The sequence below is a fragment of the Vidua macroura genome, chromosome 3 (genome assembly GCF_024509145.1).
Source record: "Vidua macroura isolate BioBank_ID:100142 chromosome 3, ASM2450914v1, whole genome shotgun sequence".
NCBI classification, from domain to species: domain Eukaryota; kingdom Metazoa; phylum Chordata; class Aves; order Passeriformes; family Viduidae; genus Vidua; species Vidua macroura.
The window spans coordinates 45,293,667-45,312,868 of NC_071573.1; the positions used below are offsets into that span (position 1 = coordinate 45,293,667).

The window sequence follows — 19,202 nt, forward strand, 5'->3', positions numbered from 1 at the left end:
ACAGACTCAACATTCAACACTGGCAAAATACACCTTACATAATGCTTGAAATACTAATGTTGAAATTAAGGCAGTAAGAATTTAATCAAGTTTTAAGATCAAGAAAAATAAAATACTAACTATAGCTCATCAGTTATTACAACACTGAGCATACAATTAACTGTTACAGATATTCATTAAAAGTAAAAGCCAACCAACTTCTACAACAGAAGAGAAAATTTACCATCTTTACATACATTTCTAATTTGGCTTGGGTCCACAGGGAGACTACAAATGCAAAGTGTTCAAAACAGAGAATGGTAACATTCATTTGAAGCAAGTTTAAAAAAAAAAACAAAAAGAAAATAAATGGGACTACATTTCAAGGTAATAAGGCTAATATGGATATACCACAGCAGTTTTAAATAGCTAGGAAGTGTCCATTTTTTTGTATTATATTAAAAATAATTTTGGTGTGTCTGGGCTGAAAATAAATTTGAGACATTTGCTATTACTTACAGTTATGAGTGTGACAGCAAGACAGAGCTACTTATGGTAACTTCAAAGGAAAAGTGCAACCCCTCCTAAAGTGATTTTTTTGTGCAAAGCAGCACATGTGGTAGTAAATCTAAGCAGACAAATATAGTGGTAGATAATTCACAATGTATTACTGCCCTAGTTAAAGTCTTACACTCACTGTGGACTGTTCTGCACAAATATTTAATTAATGCTTAGAGGGAAAAAAAAGAAAAAATCCCCAAAAAAGATTATGTAGAAAGAAAGCTAATGACTTTGCAGTGTATAAAGCCAATAGGAACCAACATCCCAGTACTGAATATGGTTTTCTGGACTTAATAAAAAAAAAAACACCACGACACATGCAAGAACTCTTGGAGTTCTGGCAGCTGCATAAATCTTACAAAAGAAGAATAAAGACTGCATTTTTCTTCTTCTTAACTCTGGAAGCAGGTCTACCATGCAGTATTAAACTGAACTCTAAGGTGACTGTGTGTTTTTTGTTTTCTACACCTGGACGATAAGAGGAAAATAAGCCTTTAAAGAAGCAGTAAAAATGCTTTATTCAATAGCATCTATAAAATTTTGATCTGTTTTTACTTTTCATCTAAGACAGCTTTTCATAAAGAGTAAACTATTAGAAAAAGGCATAATTTTCCCAGAATATTGATCATTTATGACAGTTCAGGTGTCAAATCCTAAACAAAATAGACAAGAGGAAGAGGAATTTCATTTTTATGTAAAAATAAAAAAAATGAAAAAACTAATTTTACTGCATTCAGAAGATACTGAACAGTCTAAAAATCAAAGACACAGTACTTTTCATTTTCTGTGCCACAAGATGAAACAATGTATTTATCTTCAATCTTATTCTCAGGTCTTTTATCTCTCAAACCTGGGCCTTTTCAGAAATGAAAAATTCACAACAAAAACTGAAAGGAAAATAAAGCATAAAATAAATTTTTACATCCACACAAAATTTATGTTCCCTTCTCAAAAAATACAAGAATTCTTGAAACTGACCTCTTTTATTTTGGTATATGCTTGACATTTTGCACTTGCAGCGACAGCTAGAACCTCAGTATCAAAGACGAACCGAACAAAAGCTTTTAGATTGGCCCAAAATATTAGCTGTGTGTTGCTCAAAGAGGATGTAATTTTCCAAGCCAAATCAAATGCTTCTATGCAGAGAGCCTCTGATGAGTCCAGAAGCTGTAAATAAAGAGATAAGAAAGTGTTACATTTAACAAAAAAAACCACCCAAAAAACTATTAATACTGTGCAGGTTAATTGTTTACCTTGGGAACAAGGACTTTCATGCAGTCAAACACAGGTGAAACTTGGTCTGAAGGAAGAATAGATAGGGCTTCTAATGCAGACTGTAGAATTTCTTTTGACCTTTCAGCTGTAGACAGTGACAGTACTGAAGTTTCTTCATACCCTTGAGCCAGTGTCGCAAATGAATTTAAAACAAAACGGAGACAAATCCACTGGTCACGAACATAGCGTGCAACAATTTTCCCCCATCCTTGAGATGACATTTCTTCGCATAAGCTGTGAAAAAAATAGTTTTCCTAAATAAATATTGTGCTAAGTTTATCCTGCACATTCCTACTCCACCAGGAAGTGCTTAACTGTACAAACTCACCGCACTATTTCAAGGTGCTAAGATGTATATAGTTCAAGGCAAGAGTGGACAAGTACATGGAAAAGAAATCTAAAAATGAAATGTTTTCTAAAAGAGAAAAATCAGTTATGGCCTTAATCAGTCTCATTAGTAAAACCCCTGTGAGAGTATTCAGTGGAAATATCACTGAACAGCCACTATGTGCTGGCACTGGATTTTTGTTACCCAAGTATCTGGGTTTTGGCTCTCTGGCTTCCTCTGAGTTTCCCTTCCCAACAGTAAATAATTTACATTTAAACTTGCTTGTGTACATGCTTTCTGCAGTGTACATATATTTAATCTGGCCTAAGGGTAAGCAGTGTTCATAGCTAGCTCTGGCTTCACAGAACTAGAGGACTTAAAAAAACCTTTGGTCTGATCAATTATGGTTGCTTTAATGTTCCAAAACCTGGATGTTAAGACAAAAGAGCAACTGAGTGAACAGTATGTGTACGGAATTCTTCCTTTTTATCTTGGCAAGAAGTTGTCAAAGAACAGGAAAAGCGAACATCTTAACCACTGCTTCACGTTAATCAAGTTTATTCTAGAGAATTACTGAAGCTTTAGCAGACATACCTATTTTTTTCTTCAATATAAGATGGCTTCTTTAATACTTCATTCAATTGAGAAAAGGAAATTAATTTCTTCAGAGCATCCACAGAAGGCAGAGATTCCAGGTGCGCTTCCAGCTCTCCATCCATTATCTCACATAAAGCTGCAAGTGAAGCCATGCTAGCTACTTTTCTAATTTGTTCCTTAACCTTTGGCTCCTAAGTAAAATCAAATCATACATGAACACACACCAACTTCTCAATTGATACAAATAACATACTAATAACATACTTTTAATAATCCTCCTCTTTGCACCACCACACAGACATCATAAGGCAGCAACTCTGCATCCTTCTACTTCTGTATTTTCTTCCCCTGAGCCTAATACAGCTTGTCTTGGGCTGGGTCAGCACAAACACAAGTTACAAGCACTGACAGAAGCATAAATCTTCCAAATTACAGTCACTTAGGCATTAAGTGCAGGCAGCGTGGCTGTGATGGAACACTCCTATCTTGCCAGGTAACAGTTCACACACGTTGCTGGAGAGCAATTAGAAAAAAAGTTGTGGGCCCAGTTAATCAGAAACCCAACACAACAGCTGAAATTATTACCTGTTCTTGAACAAAACAGTAATACCAAATAATAAGACCCAATGCCCAACAAATCTTAATTGAAATCTCACTTTCATGGAAGTTATTAATGTTTCTTTGCCTTTTGAAAATTTATCTATTTAAGATATAGTAGCATAACCCATAGAACTATGGGACAATCAACATAACTATATGAAAATGGCAAAGCAATGCTGGGTTCTGGAGCTTCTTTTTCTCTGTATGTTCCAGGTTTGAAGTCAACAAACACAAAAGATATTTTCACTTAATAGTTACTTGATCAGTAAGATTAGTTCATATTTGCGGAAAAAGTCTTTGAGTACGCAGTTCACGATTACAGTAAGAATTTTACTTTAGCTATACAGACTTCTAAATAATACAATATAAAAACCCAAAGTACTAAAAATCTTAGCTACAAATATACATTCATATTACACTGCCAAATACAGATATATGTGTTAGAGAATATATATGCACATACACATTCACACAAACTATTAATTAATTTTTCACTATATATAATATTATGCATTATAAATATTACAATAAAAAGTTGTATATTAACTTATGTTTATAGTACTTCCATATAATTATTAATGCAGAATCTAAATATTATATTAGCATATATTTTAATTATTACTTATTGGCTTGGTTTATATTAATATTTATTGTTGCAAATAATGCTAAATTACCTCTTCAGAATTTCTCTCCTGAAGATAACGAGTAGACGCATTTATCAGGGATGAAAGGAAATTCTTGATAGATGGCATTTTCTTCGAGTTGACTTTCAAGCACAAATTTACTATCTCTGGAATTAAAGCCAAGTACAGATCACAACGATCCAGGTCGCCAACCTGAAAGTGAGGAAACAAACGCAATCCAAATCAGTAAGAGGAGGAAAATTAAACTGAAAATCAGAAAAAAAAAACTACTGGTAACAATGATAGCAGAAGGAAAACTACACCATTGCAATTGAACAACTTTAATTTGGGGGTTTGTTTGGGGGAAGTTATTAACTTCTATATCTTAAAAACTGACTTTCAGATGCCATTCTCCTGATGCGACTCTAACTTTCGCTTTGCTTAAAAAGTCTCAGGTTTCTTTGGGGTAGAAACTTAGAAACACTGGGCACAGCAATAAGCAGTGTAAGATAGTCAAGTAAGATGATAACCAGGCTGAGTACTAAAAGCCTCCAAACACCTAATGACTTACGTCCATAGCTATACTAGTAGATATTAAGCAGTACATGATACTCAGGATGTCTTACTATATTATTTCTTTAGATTTAAGATGAAACAAGAAATGCAGACTACAGACACTAAATACTACTTTTGAAGACACTTTTTTTTTTCCTTCTTACTGTGCCCATTGAAAGAAGTTAATGGAAGTGTTTCTATGCAAATTGACTTTCTAGGTGTTTGAAGATTTTATATCAATTTTAGGAACACTGGTAAATCAAATTAAGAAGCAAAACCACACCAAAGTATGTCTCATAATCATTACTTACAGTGCTTAACTCATTGGTAGTAAGCCGTCGGAGAACAAATTCAAGAATACTCTCCATAGGTGTCACAAGAGATTTCCAGATAAAGAACAGTACTTCATCTGTGTGGAGGAAAAAAAAAAAGTATATATACAGAAATAACAATTCCCTTAAGAATTTTATTGTATCATGCAGATTTACGTATGTTACAAAGTTATACAATAATAGTAGTCAAATACCTAAAAATATCCTGAAATACCTCTGTGTATTCTTTCGCAGTGTAAGCCATAAGGCCGAAAGAATCAAACCAGATTATATTATTTCCTGAGATTCACAATGTATTAGTGAACCAAAACCCACACAAGACCAGAAGACCACAGTCCAACTTTCCAACTTTTAATGCACACTTTTGTTCTACTCCTAACCCTCTGCAGAATGAGCTTATTATTGAACTTAGTCTTTAATAAATACCAAAAGCTTTCATATCCAACTATTAACTTTATGTGAGAAAAATATAGTTTTCCATTCCAAATATTTAGAGAGTTGAAAACTGGTTTTGGGGGCTTCCTGGTCATTGGTCTGGCTTTTTGATGTTTAGGAAAAATTCATCTTTGGAAATACTGAAATCTTACAAGATTTTGCCTTTTAGCTTCCAGGCTTAACATTGTAAATGAAAATACAAAATTATGACACAAAATGTGGTATTGTCTACAAGAAAAGGCTAGGCTACCAAATATACCACATGTACATTTCACAAATGAAGACACAAATTTATACACAAAGGAGGTAGGTCACTCTTATAAAATATATTTAACCACAAACACGCTTCAGTCTGTGTTTCAATGGTAAGGGCTTGCTGAAAGCCAAAGAAATAACATCTCAGTATGAAAATAGAGTAAAATACTCTGCATAGCCACCTTGTTTTAAAAATACCAGTTATTAGTTTCGGTATTTAGGAGAATTACCCAGAGGCTACAGCTGCTGTTTCTTTCTGGAGTTGACCCTAAGTAACACTTCATGTAGCAAACCTATTATGAAATGGAACACCACAAAAAAGTAAAAATATAAAGGGAAGTATTTCCAGAAATTCCAAATCCATATTGTACTTACTTTCAACATTCCCTGCTAAAGTGGCTCATTGGACTAAATTTCTAATGCTTAAATTGTTTAGAACCAACAGTTCAATTATGTCAGATTATTATCATGTTTCATCATGAGTCTCAAATGACTAAAACTCAAATCTTCTGTAATTTATATACATAAAATCTTCAGATAAGCATGTTGGACATAAAACCCAATTCATTACCAGTGGCTCTGTAACACTGGCAAAAAATAATAATTACCAAAATCTTACTGTTTAAAGTAATGAAATCTAACAACAGCTTAGACAGCAAGAACTGTAAAAGAATGCTGATGATTTCAGCATGTGTTTCAGGCATGTCTATACCCATTAAAATATTCTTAAATAAAACACTTCCCGCTTGTTATTATTTTATTTTACAAGGTTAAATTCCTTTATTACTCCCTACTATTTTACTGTTTTCCATTTGACAAACAGGACTTTTCACCCCCCATTTCATGAACACAAACATAACTTCAGTATTACACAGCATTAATCTTCCCACCCCACACCTCAGACAATTCACAGCTGTAGAAAAAAAAAAAAAAAGATTTGTTATTTGGTTTTCCTGTGCAAAAGGAAGAAGCACAAAAACACTGTAGAAAATAATTTTAAGAAAAGTAATCCTTACAATGCAATTCAGAAAGCCTCTCAAAAGACTGATGATGGTCTGCACTGGAGCACCTCTAGACACTTCAAAAGGATGGGGACACTGCAGTGCTCAGCCTTGCCATACCTTTGGAACTCTGTTAGCAGAGCTCAACATGCCATGTCAGGTGTCAAAATTCCCAAAGCAGGAGCAATCCATTGAAGGTACATTAGCAAGCACAAGGAACTTATTTATTATTGATACTAAAAAACTAGCATGTGCTTGCACGTGTTTTGTAGGGTTCTGTTTCAGGCTTGTTCTATCTTTGTGCTATAGGCTGAATGCACAGTGGTAGCTTAGTGGACACTTCTTCCAGTTTAGTTCATTTCAAGGAACCCACTTCACCAGTCAGAGACCAAGCCCCAACATGAACTTTAACAGCCTGCATAATTAGTGCTCAGTATTTCACACAAACAGCTAAAACTTAAGGGGGCAGGGGGCTGAATGTATACAGCACTTGTTAAAATGAGGGTGGGCATTTATTTTGGGGCTGCACTTAAGATATGTATATGAAACCTGGACATATAACCTGAAACTATTTTTGTTACAAGCAAGAGCCTAGATATGGAGCCTCCCCACTCCAAAACTACTCTTCTATTCCATGTTATGAACACCCTGAAAAAAATCCCAAAATAATCTGGGGGAGCAGAAACCAAACACCAAGATCCCTCCTACTCCCATTCAGCATCCCAATTCAATGAAAAAAACACTGCAATTTTTCATTTGCTCTCAGGAAAAACATTCTGGCCTATTCTGCTTACAAACTGACCAAGTTCTCTCAAAAGGAGTAGTAAGGACTCCACAGTTTTTGTTCAAGCTCTCCTGAAAGGTCTACAAGTTAAAGTGCACCATCTGTGGGGGGCAACATCCCAGACAGACAGATCACTAAGCTTGTATTTCAGAGAGCACCTCTTAGCCTACCAGTCAACTCAGGAAACAGGATGTCCAGCAGGATCACTTTATGGACTCGGAGAAGACTCTGGCTGAACCTGTGGCATCTGAGCAGGTTAGGCTGGGTTTCTGTAGTAACTTCTTTCTGAAGTATCTATATGATTCATGGAATCCATTCATTTGCCCATAAATATTTGCAATACAGTCCCACTCTTCAAATTTTAACTGATACTCTAATCCTAATGGACAACAATTACTTTCTCAGAAGTCTTCCACATTCTCAATTCCCAGTCCTTACGACACCTGTAAGATTGGACCCATAGCTCAAGTTTTATAATAGACATGCCAGATTGCCAACTTTTACATTTACCACTTCCAGGCTAATATTAGTTTGACACTATAGCCATGAAACAGTTAAGTAGCTTAGCTGCAGTTAAGACTGAAATGAACAGAAGACACAGACTGAAGATGTCACTAACCATCTTGCGTATCGGAACATTTTAACGAACGGGTCTGCAATAACTTCAAGAGAAGCTGAAGGCTTTTATCTGTTTTCAGTGTTGGTATGTAAGCATTACTGCCAAGTTTCATCAAGACATCCAGAAGAGGGTTCAAGAAAGCCTCTAGTTCAGTCCACTCTATGTTGCTTTTTCCACTACACAAAAACAAAAATTAAAAAGAAAGTCTTCTTCTGAGTATCTGCCTTAAGTGCTGAAGTTACTTATGGAAATAAATAGGAAATGTTTCCAAGACACTTAAGTATCTTTAGAATGTTACCCAGTATGTCTGCAGCAACAGTTGGACAAGGCCTAAGGAATGATCAGGCTGATTGAAAGTCTACAGGGAAAAGAGGCAGCTTCCCACCTTCATCAGGCTTCACTGGATCCTTCAGGTGTGAGGGCATTGAAAAAGACAGACATGTAAAATAAGGTATTTCATACTTACCTGTATTTATTCTTCATCTGCTCCACGTCAGCAGCCAACAGAATCATTGTTGAGACAAGCTTAGCTTCAAACCAGTCAGGCATAAAACAATTTTCTCCTGATTAAAGATATTTTAAGGTTTCCACAGTAACTAAAAAATACCTTTGAATTAATTTCTAAAACTTCTGGGTTTGTAATTTATTTTAATAAATTAATAGTCCAAAAACAATTAATGCTAACTTAAGTATTACTATGAATTTTTGGCATTCTTTAGCTAGATATAAATTGAACTCTAACACTACTGGCCTTTATGCTCAAATAAATTTTAGGCAATATGTTATGTAGTAACATATATAATGCAGCAGTTCACAGCAGACTTTCCCATTGCTTTAAAAATACATTAGCATATTCAAATTCATTTACTGAAGAATATAATTCCACTGTGCTTCATCTGAAACATCTGTGGTTATTTTGACCACAGAACTAACCACATAAAAACCAGAACTATTCTGTAAAGAGGAAATTATAAAAAAAACGAAGTTTCTCTTTTTATTGATCTTTTATACAGAACTGCGTCATCATACTTATAAAATGATTCTTAAATAGCAGTATGTAAGTTGGTTTCAGGGTTTTTTTTAACTAGTATGTTTCTGGCTTTGGGAATTTAGAAAACAAAACACACTTGGGAGGTACAATTCAAACAGGTGGACATGGTGGTTTTTGTTTTTCTTCTGAAGAGCTGGTTATTAGTTAAGTTTCATATAAAACCAGATTTACAAACATCACTTTTTACAAGTGAAATGCAGATGCTTGCCATGGAATTTCAGGTAATATAGACTAAGGACTAAACAAACATGTCAGGAAGGAGAGAAGAGCTGCCAAAATTTTTAGCAAATTTACCGCGGAGCATCACCAGAGAGAATTTGCTTACTACTTGTCTAACAATAAGACAATCCAGTGAAGTTTCCTGGTCTGCAGGAAGTCTCTGAAGCTATTTATGATCAGCAAATTCTGATCTAGCTGTCTTATCTCCTCTACATATAATACTTAAAAAGGGTTCAGTTTTGACTTTTTGACAATATAAAACTATATTCACTATGACTGCAAATGCCATACAAAAGTTGAAGTATTTTTAAAAACCAATTTGCCATTCTTTTCAATGTGTCTGAAAGAAGACAATAACCTGACATTGTAAATAATTCAAAATGTGGCAGTGAACAAGGAAGACCCTTTTCCCTCTATAAAAATACCTGGTCATTTTACAAAGCTCTGCTGAGAAAGGTGACAGAACCTGTGTGGGTTCATATTCCCTTGTGCTTTCCTCTGCTGCCTGCATTCCAGCATTTTCAGACACCATCAAAAGAGTGACGAAATAAAACTAACGGACAAGCATCAGGACAGCATTAAAACTGAATATTAAGACTTAATATTCAATTAATACTGCAGGACTTTATTTTTTAATTCCAGCTTTCCTCCATGAGTTAAAGTTCAAACTTAAGAACTGTGAATACACAGGTTGGGTAGAAATTGAACAGGTACAATATATAAAAAAAAAAAAACAACAACAAACTTTTTTTATAAAATCCAAGGGATTGTTGTTATTTTTTTTAATTCTCTTAAAAATTGTGTTTTTTATTAATACACATTTAACTTACTTTCAGATGCAGGTATCTTAAGGTACTCTCCCACAAGACTGCGCACATATTGACATAATGATGGTGTCTCCTGATGTCCAAAATCAGAGGTTACAGACTTCCTGAAGCACCTGTCATTCACTTGCAACCAACTGCAAAGCTGAATTAAGAACAGTATGTTACTCCTTGAGCACATCTGGCAGCTGACATCACTGATTTAGCAGCAGCACACCAGAGCACTGTTAAACACAAACTCTCACATCAGCAAACACACACACTGCAAGAGGTGTTCACCAGAGCTAACTCGAGCCTGAGCAGACCATTCTCTTTTAACTACACATAGAAAAATGACCTTCCAGAGGGTAGCTCAGAGCAGCCCCAAAAAGTCAGTGGTACCAATATAAGAAAAATAACTCTTAAAATTAAGCAAGATTGGTAAAAATTCCCTTATGTCAAAAGGGTTTCTTCCAATCAAGTCTTATCTAGTGAGACCAGCTTTTTTTTTTTTAACCTGTATGCCAAAAAGGAATGGAGCAAGATGAAACGTACAGTATACATGACAAGAAGACACTATGCAAAAAATCTCTATCATTATATGGCTGTACAAGTAACCAAAAGTTATAGCTACATGATCAGCTGGCTCTAGTATAGACTACATAAAAAATTATTTCATCTTTAACTTTTATTCACAGCATTTTACATCTTACAAAGACAAAAAATATGTATCCTGTGAAAAATTATGATTTACAATCTCATTCTATGTGGTACGCACATTTTCCCTTTGAGATTATCCTGCCAGTGATATTATTATTTCTACCAGTGATGGGTTTGATGAACACAAAACCAGCTTCAGTTCTCACCTCTGTCCATAACGAAGTATCTCTCCTTAGGGACTCCTCTGGTCTAAGGGACAGAAGAAAGCTTGAAACTTCTGGGAAGGACACTTTCTCCTGAAGAAATTAAACAAGATACAATAGCTGCCAACATAATATAGAACAAATAATACCTATATGACAACTGAAGTAGTTTGCCTTTATCTGGCAAGTTTCAGTAGTAGAAATTTACTTTTTCCTTTTCATGATTCAGACTCATTTCTGCCTCTTTGGGACCAACTTATCAGCACCAAGGAACAAAATTTAATTTTCCCAAGTATTAAAGTTTATCTGAAAATAAATGAATGACTGTAAGAATAGTGCTATTCACTGGTGACACCTTTTAAATTAATGCAAGGAAATGATTAAGAGTCAATCATAAGTACTATTTCTGCATTTCTAAAGAGAAATTCAGACAGGTTGATAGCCATAACCCACAACATAGAAGACTACTTATTTACAAAGCTAGCTATAAAACAAACAAAACATGAATACTTTGATGACTGAATAACTACAGCCCTGCTATTTCAATAATAATGGTAGTTTTATCATTCTGGTATCACAAATGCTTTTATTATTAGGAACTACAGAAAAGTCTATTTCGTTTTGCTCTGTTAAAACCTGAGTTTATATCGTGGATATCGAATAATATCCTGTTATGATAACTACCACATGAAAACCCTACAATAAAACATCAACTAATAAAAACTAATGAAAAAAAATTATTATGGAAAACCAAAGGTAACAGAAGCATACCATACTTACATAGCAGAATTTAAACAGCCACTAAAAAAAAAATTGCAAATCCAGCAAAATCAGTATAAATACTGTATTTAGCAATTTTTGAATACTGTTGGCCCTGTAAAAGTGTCACTGTGGTTCTATTACATCAAGGGAAAAGAAAAAACAAAAAATAAAACACAAAGCCCCAGACTGACCACATCTGTCAAATGCATAGTTGTTTGAAGAAGATAGCACTGAGCAGCTCCACGCAACAAAATCTGATGTGTAATCATAGTACACTGGAGGACATCTCTGCAAAGAGGAAAAATACACACTGTATAAATCACATACTTAAAATGTAAACGTTTTCATATATTTTCTAATTATTAACCATTTAAAACATATTAGATTGCATGTAATGGACATATTCTATTAAGTATGGCACAACTACTGCCTGATCAGACTAGAAACAATCCAGAACCAAGATTACTGTTACATGCACTTTCAAAAACTGATAATATAACTTGGATGAGCACAAACCTAAAAAAACAGAAAGGGGGAGTAGAAAGAACAAAACAAAAACTAAAGGAACAATCCCCATGATCACATCAGTTCAGACTGGTAACTTAACATTAGCATTTGTATCTGTAACAAGTTACAATACTTGCAATCAAAATCTCACTCAAGCACAAAACTGAAATAAACTTTCAGTGATCTTTTATCAGCAAAGGCATGTCCAACATCTTTTTTTTTCCTCTTTGTAAACTGCTTCTATTCAATATTCCTTCAATCACTAGTAAGATTTTATTTAAATGCTCAAATTTGATTAAACTGGAATGATAACTGATTTTTAGTGGCTCTAGGAGGTGAAAGCAGACTCTTAGGAAATATCAGTGTGATTAAGGTCCATAGTGAGGCCAAGAATTTTAACTAGACTTTTATTTAGAAATACTTCAGTTTCCAGCATTGTGGGCTGTCCCCTGATATAGCCTCAATTGCTATTAAACCAGGTTGTAACTAGAAGAAAAGGAAGTGTGATATGTATCAAATGGGAATTGTGGAAGACCAGGGAAAAATTATTCTAAAAAAGTAGAGACTATGAAGATCTAAAATGCAAAAACTCATTTTTTAACTTCGTACAGAGATATAAATACATTGGCTCTTGAATTGCTTTCCTCTGCAAATTAGACATCAAGGAGACAGAATCTTATATTTCTGTGCACAACCATCCCTTCAGAAGTAACAAACATGAATCAAATTCTGGCTCTCCAGACTGTCAGTACATTCCTTTGGAAGAAGGCTGTAAGAACACAATGCAGTATATATTTTACCTTAATGCGTGAAGTCCTTCAGCACCAAGTACTTTACATTCAGGGATAGATGCCAAAGCCATAGAAAGAAACAAAACAGGAACAGCACACCAATGCCTACTTGTCATCTTCTGAATAAATTTTAACAGGAAGCTACCTTAAAATAAAAGTAAACAAAACAACCCTGAGAGATTTTGTGCTCTCCAATGCTTTTAAAGAACATGAACTACAGCAGAAGAGTGCTAATATAATTTGTGACAATTAAATGAAAGACAACAGAATAATTTCCTAATTATTTCAGTGAAAAAAATTACATTCCAAAGAAGTCTGTCAGTAAGGTGATATGATTCAGAGATAAACCTAATTCAGAAATAAACCTAATTTTGACTTTGGTCATCTGTACTAATCACCATGTTTGGGAATGGAATTTTAACTTGATTATTTTGCGTACTAAATAATGCCTTTTTAAAGTTGCAGTTGAGTTTGTGATATGGCTGACTATAGTGATTCAACCAGTTAAATGGATGCTGGAATGGGCAAAGCAATTCTTAACAAGCCATTACATCCACAGTTTCTGGAAGCAGGCTACCCATTTCAGGATTCCTCACCACAGACCCCCATTTAGTGATAAAATACATGCCTTGGGACAGGGCAGAGAAATAGGGCATCTATGGCATTACAAATATATACCAGCATAAACCTGTACACACAGGGTGCTGCAGAGAGCTGATTCTACCCTTATTTGACCCAATTAGACCAAGTATTAACTTCCGGTCACCTTCATTTTAGCGTACACTAGCATCAAAATTTGCAAGAGTCTCAGAAATCTTCCTCCACCCAACCTCACAATGAAATAATCCTTACTCTGTTTCAGCCTTTGGATTAACCCTTTTGGATGTGTCACGACACAAGTCATGACTAAAAAAATCTGGCAGATAAAGAAAAAAGTATCTCCAAGTTCTGTTCACTTCAGATCTTAGGAGCTTGTTTGGCTTTTTGTTTTTCCATTAATAAAAAGTAAATCTGCTTCATTTTGCGCCTAGAACAATTCTGCAGCTTAGTACCGCAAGATACCTTAAAGGCCCTTGAAGACCTTTTCTCTGGAAACTCCACTGTCAGGGCAACTACTCCTTTTTTCTCTCAAGTAAACACTCACATGACAAACCAAAAACAGCTGCATAGTTTTTTATTTTGTTTCCTTATTTAAAAAAAGATAAAGGTGAAACTGAAACATACCTTTTTCTTCTTCTGGAAGAAGAGTGAGATAAGTAGCCAAAAACTTCTGTAGCCTCATTCCCAAAGGAGGACAGGCTCCTATTGATTGACTTGGTGTCCTGTTGGGTTTTAAAACATTAGTTACACAACTGGCATGTTAACAGCTTCAGGATTAGATATAACGGATTTAATCTAAAATCTAACAGATTTCAAATGTTTAGAATTGCCTCTAAACAAAAACAAATGTCATTCAGTGACATTCTATGAGACCAAGAGAGACAACCTATGCTTCATAAGAACTCTCAGGATCATGGCTATTAAGGATGAGCATTAGTCAAGAGATTCTACAGCTTTCTCTCAGCTGGGTATTAACTGCAGCAATTGTGTATATTCTTGCTATACTCAAACATGCACCCTCCTCTACAAATGCCAACATGTTTCACCAGAAATACAGAGCCAAGAGAGAAGACTAAGATTATGAAGTATTGATTCAACACAGCTCTACCATACTGAAACACTTGGCATTTGCTTCACCTTCTGAATTCCAATCCGTACATGTCCACGGAAAGATACTGCTGACTGAGAAGAGAAATGCTTAACTGATGCAAGAGCCTGCAGAGCTCACATTTGTCCTGCTATGTTTAGATAAAACAATTTATTTTGCCTACATTTTATCCATAATCACCTAATCCAAACTATCACCAGTGACAGTCAGTTTTATCCCCCCAAAAATGAATATATTAATCCTGCGACCATCAATTGGATCAAGGAACACTGAAAATTGCAACAATCAAGTCTTGTCACTAGATTCATACTTCATTTGTTCACAGTCACCCATCTTTCCTCAAAAACTCTCCCTCTCAGTCAGCTTAGCAGCACCATTTTTTATTAATGTGTTTTCTTTTAGCTAAGATTTTACCAACATACTTAAGCCAGCATTATTAGAACACATTTGTAGCAATCAAAAAATTAAATAAATAACTGATTAATTAAACCAGCGGTTTACCTGCTGTAGAGGGAACTTTCTGAGAGGGCATCCATTAGTGGTCCAATAACAAACTGAAAAAAGCAGCAAGAACAATGGTGAAATGTACAGTTCCAATGCACTGTTACATAGAAGCTAACTAGACTTATTTCACCAGACTTTACAGGACAGAGCCAGAAATCAGAGGATACTCTTGTTACTGGTAAATAGTAAAAGCAAAAAGAGGAAAAAACTAAGGAGAAGGGGGACCAGGATAGTAGACAAGAAAAAAGATTTTTCCACTAAATATATTTTATGGAGTATTACAAAAGATGTAGGCAAGTAACAAATCCTTTTGAGGAACAGCCAGAGAAAATAGATTTAAACATGAAATAGAAGAATGACAAAGAGCCAACAAAGCTAAAAAGATTTAGGCTGCATAGTAAGGTTGACTATTTCAAGTTACTCGTCAAGAGGCTGACTTAATTTGTATAAATCAGGAATGTTAACCTCTGAGGGGAATGCTCCTATGAAGTTTAAATAGTATAAAGTGCAGGCTGGTTGGACAGTCAATACACATGTGACAGTAACAAAAAACAAACTTTAAGCTTTAATATTTCTTTCCACATAGAAAGTATTTTAAAGTGTGGGGGTTTTATGGATACAGTAATACACTGATTATACTACAGAGACAGAATTTGTCCAATTCCAACTTCTGAAGCAATTAGTGTTAAGATCTGTTACAAATAAGAACATTTGTTTCTTGTGGCAAGTAACAGTAACACCCTTACCTCTGAGAAACCAGGAGAATTTGGAAGATGCTTTGTTTCATAAAGCTCCAGAAAATGAAGAATTCCTTCCTCTGTCAGTGTTTTATTCTCACTCTCAAACATTCGTCTATAAATGCACACATGCCACGATGGGTGAAACAGCCAACAACCTGTTTACAAAAAAGAAATTCTTCTAAACTGACACAGAAATGACAGTGACACACTAACACATAACAGACTGACATCCTGGACAATGTTACAGTCTATTCATATTTCAAAAAGGTGACTATAGCTATTAGTTTTATAAAAACACCCGCTAAATCTAATTTTTAAATGATCACAGTTTTCCAAAGTTACTCTCTAGTTTATTAGTTACAAATTAAAATTACTGAAAAGTGCCACATCCTCCTTCAACTCTATTTATACCAATGTATTTGCCCACAAAAGTTTTACATTAATTTCCACTTTACAGATCTCTAACATGTTGCACTACCTAATTACATGTGCTCATATGCCCTAGACATACTGTCTCAGCACTCATTTTATTTATCCTCTCCCCACTTCTAACAAATTAAGTTGGGTTTTTTTTCCCCTTTTACAAAGTAGTGCAGGTGAATTGTCTCCTATAACCACAAAAACCTCTGGCTTTATTTTCACATTATCTTAAGTCAAGGAAAATACAGTGGGAAATGACCATTTATTTAGATTTGCTGACTGAAAAATAGTATTTCAAGACAATATAGTAAGAATATTGCTATAGTAAGAATATAATATAGAATATATGCTAGGATTTCTTCTCAGAGCGGAGTGGCCACTGCCTATTCATGTTTGCCAAACAACCTGTGCATAGAGCAAACCCACAAAAACTGGAAAAGCCACCCAGAAAACACCTAACTTGAGAAACAAAACATTACAGAAAGCTGCTACTGAAACAGAATAAGAAAACAGAACAGTGTAACTTAACTGAGTAATATTTAAGAGATTAAGTAGAAAAAGTTCCATCTTACCTTTATCCCCTGATATGGCAAGCTCATATAAACTGTTTAGTTTTGGTAATACTGGCTTTATGACATGGATCTGAAATGTAAATCAGGTATAAACAGTTTATATCTCAAACCCAGGAGCTGTCAGTTACTCGGACTAGAATTCACTATCAATAGCATTAACATAGCAATTGACAATAGAAGTACATTTAAATAAACCTGCAAAGCAACACTCAGTCGCAGTTTAGCACTGAAAAAAACCTGATACGTCAATGCTACTGTATTTTAAGAAAAAAACTTACTAATAACCATTGTATTCCTCAGAATTAAAACAGCACATCTAAGATTAAACATTTAAATTAAGAGTATCTCAGTTACATGACAATCATGTACAAATAGCATAAAATAACTACAGGGAGGTGGGCACACCACTAATAGTTAATACCACAATACCATACATTTATGGAAGCCTCAAGTCAACAGGAATCTTTTTGCTGAGTACACTGGACTTGACTCACAAAATGGTTTTAATCTAAGGTACTTTACCATACAGAGTCCCCTCTGCCAAAGAGAGGCTACTAAGTGCAATCACCAGATTTTTCACTAAGCTGGTTACCCTGGTCTTGCAAGTACCTGCACTCGAGGTTTCTGTCACTGCATTAACCAGATGTACTCCGATGACAGAGAAGAGCTCTAAATCTACTCCCAATTAATATTAAATGCTGTGTTTTAAGTATTTAAGAGTTGAAACAAAAGCATTCCAGTTAATGCTGATTTAGATATCCTCAATCGCCAAAACTGGAAATATTCTGCCCTACACAAACATTCACATACGCCACAAGCGAGGCAGCACGTCTATCCAGCATGGGCACAGATTTTACAGCGCTCCTACCTGGTTTCCTTCCAAAGTTTCCATTATCAAAATGTAAGTTTCCCAAAACTGCAGGAGTTGCTCGTTCTTCTCAGCAGACCACCAAAACAGACTCGATTCTAAGGAAAAAAGACAAGGACACGCGTTTCTCCCTGCCCCGCACGCCGGGCCGCGCTGCCCGTCCCGCCACCCGCCCGGCCGTACCGTGTCCACCGTCCGGGGGGCAGCGCAGCTCGGCGCGCTGGCCGCCGCTCAGGTCCAGCGCTCGCTTCAGCAGGTAGCGGGCCCGCTTGCGGCACAGCCCGTCCCGCTCCGTCAGGCCCTCCTGCACCAGCCGCCAGAACCGCGGGCACAGCCGCGCGTCCAGCCCCGGCCCCGCCGGGCCCCGCGGCAGCAGCGCGTCGGCCAAGGCGCTCAGCGCCAGCAGCGCCCGCCCGACCCGCGGCGCCCCGCCCGCGCCAAGTAGCCCCTCCCAGACGCGCGGCAGCGCCGCGCCGTTCCCGCCCAGCGCGGGCAGCAGCCTCCCGGCCACCAGCGCCGCCGCCGCCTCGCCCTCGCCCTCCTCCCGCACCAGCGCCAGCGCCGCCGCCGCGCACCGCGACAGCAGCTCCGGCTCCTCCAGCCGCGGCGCCGCCGCCACCAGCGCCTCCACCGCCGCCTCCTCCGCGCCCGCCCCGCCGCCCGCCGCCAGCTCGGCCAGCGCGTCGCGGGCGAGGCGCGCTGCCAGCGGCGCCCCGCAGAGCTGCACGCAGTGCCGCAGCGCGCCCCGCGCCGCCCGCGCCGCCCGCACCCGCTCGCCGCTCCCCGCTGCGCCCTCCCCGCCCCGCAGCAGCGGCCGGCACCGCTCCAGCGCCACCTCCCAGGCCGCCCGCCGTAGCGCCTCCGCCTCGCCCGCCGCTGCCGGCCCGCCCACCGCCAGGCGCTGAAGCAGCAGGCGCAGCGCCTCCGCCCGCTCGGCGGAGAGCGGCGCGCTGAGCGCCCGCAGCAGCGCGGCGCGGTCCCCGCAGCGGGACAGCAGCGTGTCCGCCAGCACCACCTCCATCGCGCGGGGGGAGGCGGAGGAGGAGCGGCGGCTGCGCAGGCGGGGGCGGGCGGGGCCCACGAGGGGCGGCGGGAGGCGAAAACACTGTCTGATTGACTGGTTTGGCTGTGTAGGTGTGCGTTTCAAATATTCTACATTTTTTAGGTCATAACCCGCCTGCGTGAGTGTTCCAGCTGTGGCGGCTGCTAAGCACAACCTGGCCCAGCACGGGAGGCATAATGGAGATATCCCAGGTGCGAGCCTCTCACTTGAGGGGGTGAAGTTCCATCCTTGTGTGCCATAAAAACTCTGTCTACTCTTCATGCGCATTACAATGCAAGATCAGGGAGCGGTAACACACAAAATGCCCAGTTTTCCCACCTGTCCTATTTGTTCTAAGCCTTTATGCCAAAAGAAGTTGCTGAGCAGTTCACTGTTCTCGTCAGAGTG

General features: G+C 37.7%; 1 protein-coding gene across 1 annotated transcript in view; it reads right to left on the reverse strand.

Annotated features, from left to right (window-relative positions):
- TARBP1 (TAR (HIV-1) RNA binding protein 1) overlaps positions 1-18,773 on the reverse strand; it is a 31,520-nt gene extending 12,747 nt beyond the window's left edge. Inside the window, exons 1-17 of the mRNA XM_053973589.1 lie at positions 17,936-18,773; positions 17,753-17,850; positions 16,885-16,954; positions 15,899-16,047; positions 15,150-15,202; positions 14,165-14,262; positions 12,950-13,085; positions 11,834-11,930; positions 10,884-10,973; positions 10,045-10,183; positions 8,411-8,507; positions 7,945-8,120; positions 4,830-4,927; positions 4,015-4,176; positions 2,738-2,931; positions 1,794-2,049; positions 1,519-1,707 (exon numbers count right to left, since the gene is read on the reverse strand). Coding sequence (XP_053829564.1) covers positions 1,519-1,707; positions 1,794-2,049; positions 2,738-2,931; positions 4,015-4,176; positions 4,830-4,927; positions 7,945-8,120; positions 8,411-8,507; positions 10,045-10,183; positions 10,884-10,973; positions 11,834-11,930; positions 12,950-13,085; positions 14,165-14,262; positions 15,150-15,202; positions 15,899-16,047; positions 16,885-16,954; positions 17,753-17,850; positions 17,936-18,773 — 2,940 coding nt within the window. The remainder of the gene's footprint in view (positions 1-1,518; positions 1,708-1,793; positions 2,050-2,737; positions 2,932-4,014; positions 4,177-4,829; positions 4,928-7,944; positions 8,121-8,410; positions 8,508-10,044; positions 10,184-10,883; positions 10,974-11,833; positions 11,931-12,949; positions 13,086-14,164; positions 14,263-15,149; positions 15,203-15,898; positions 16,048-16,884; positions 16,955-17,752; positions 17,851-17,935) is intronic.
- Between the last annotated feature and the right edge of the window lie 429 nt (positions 18,774-19,202).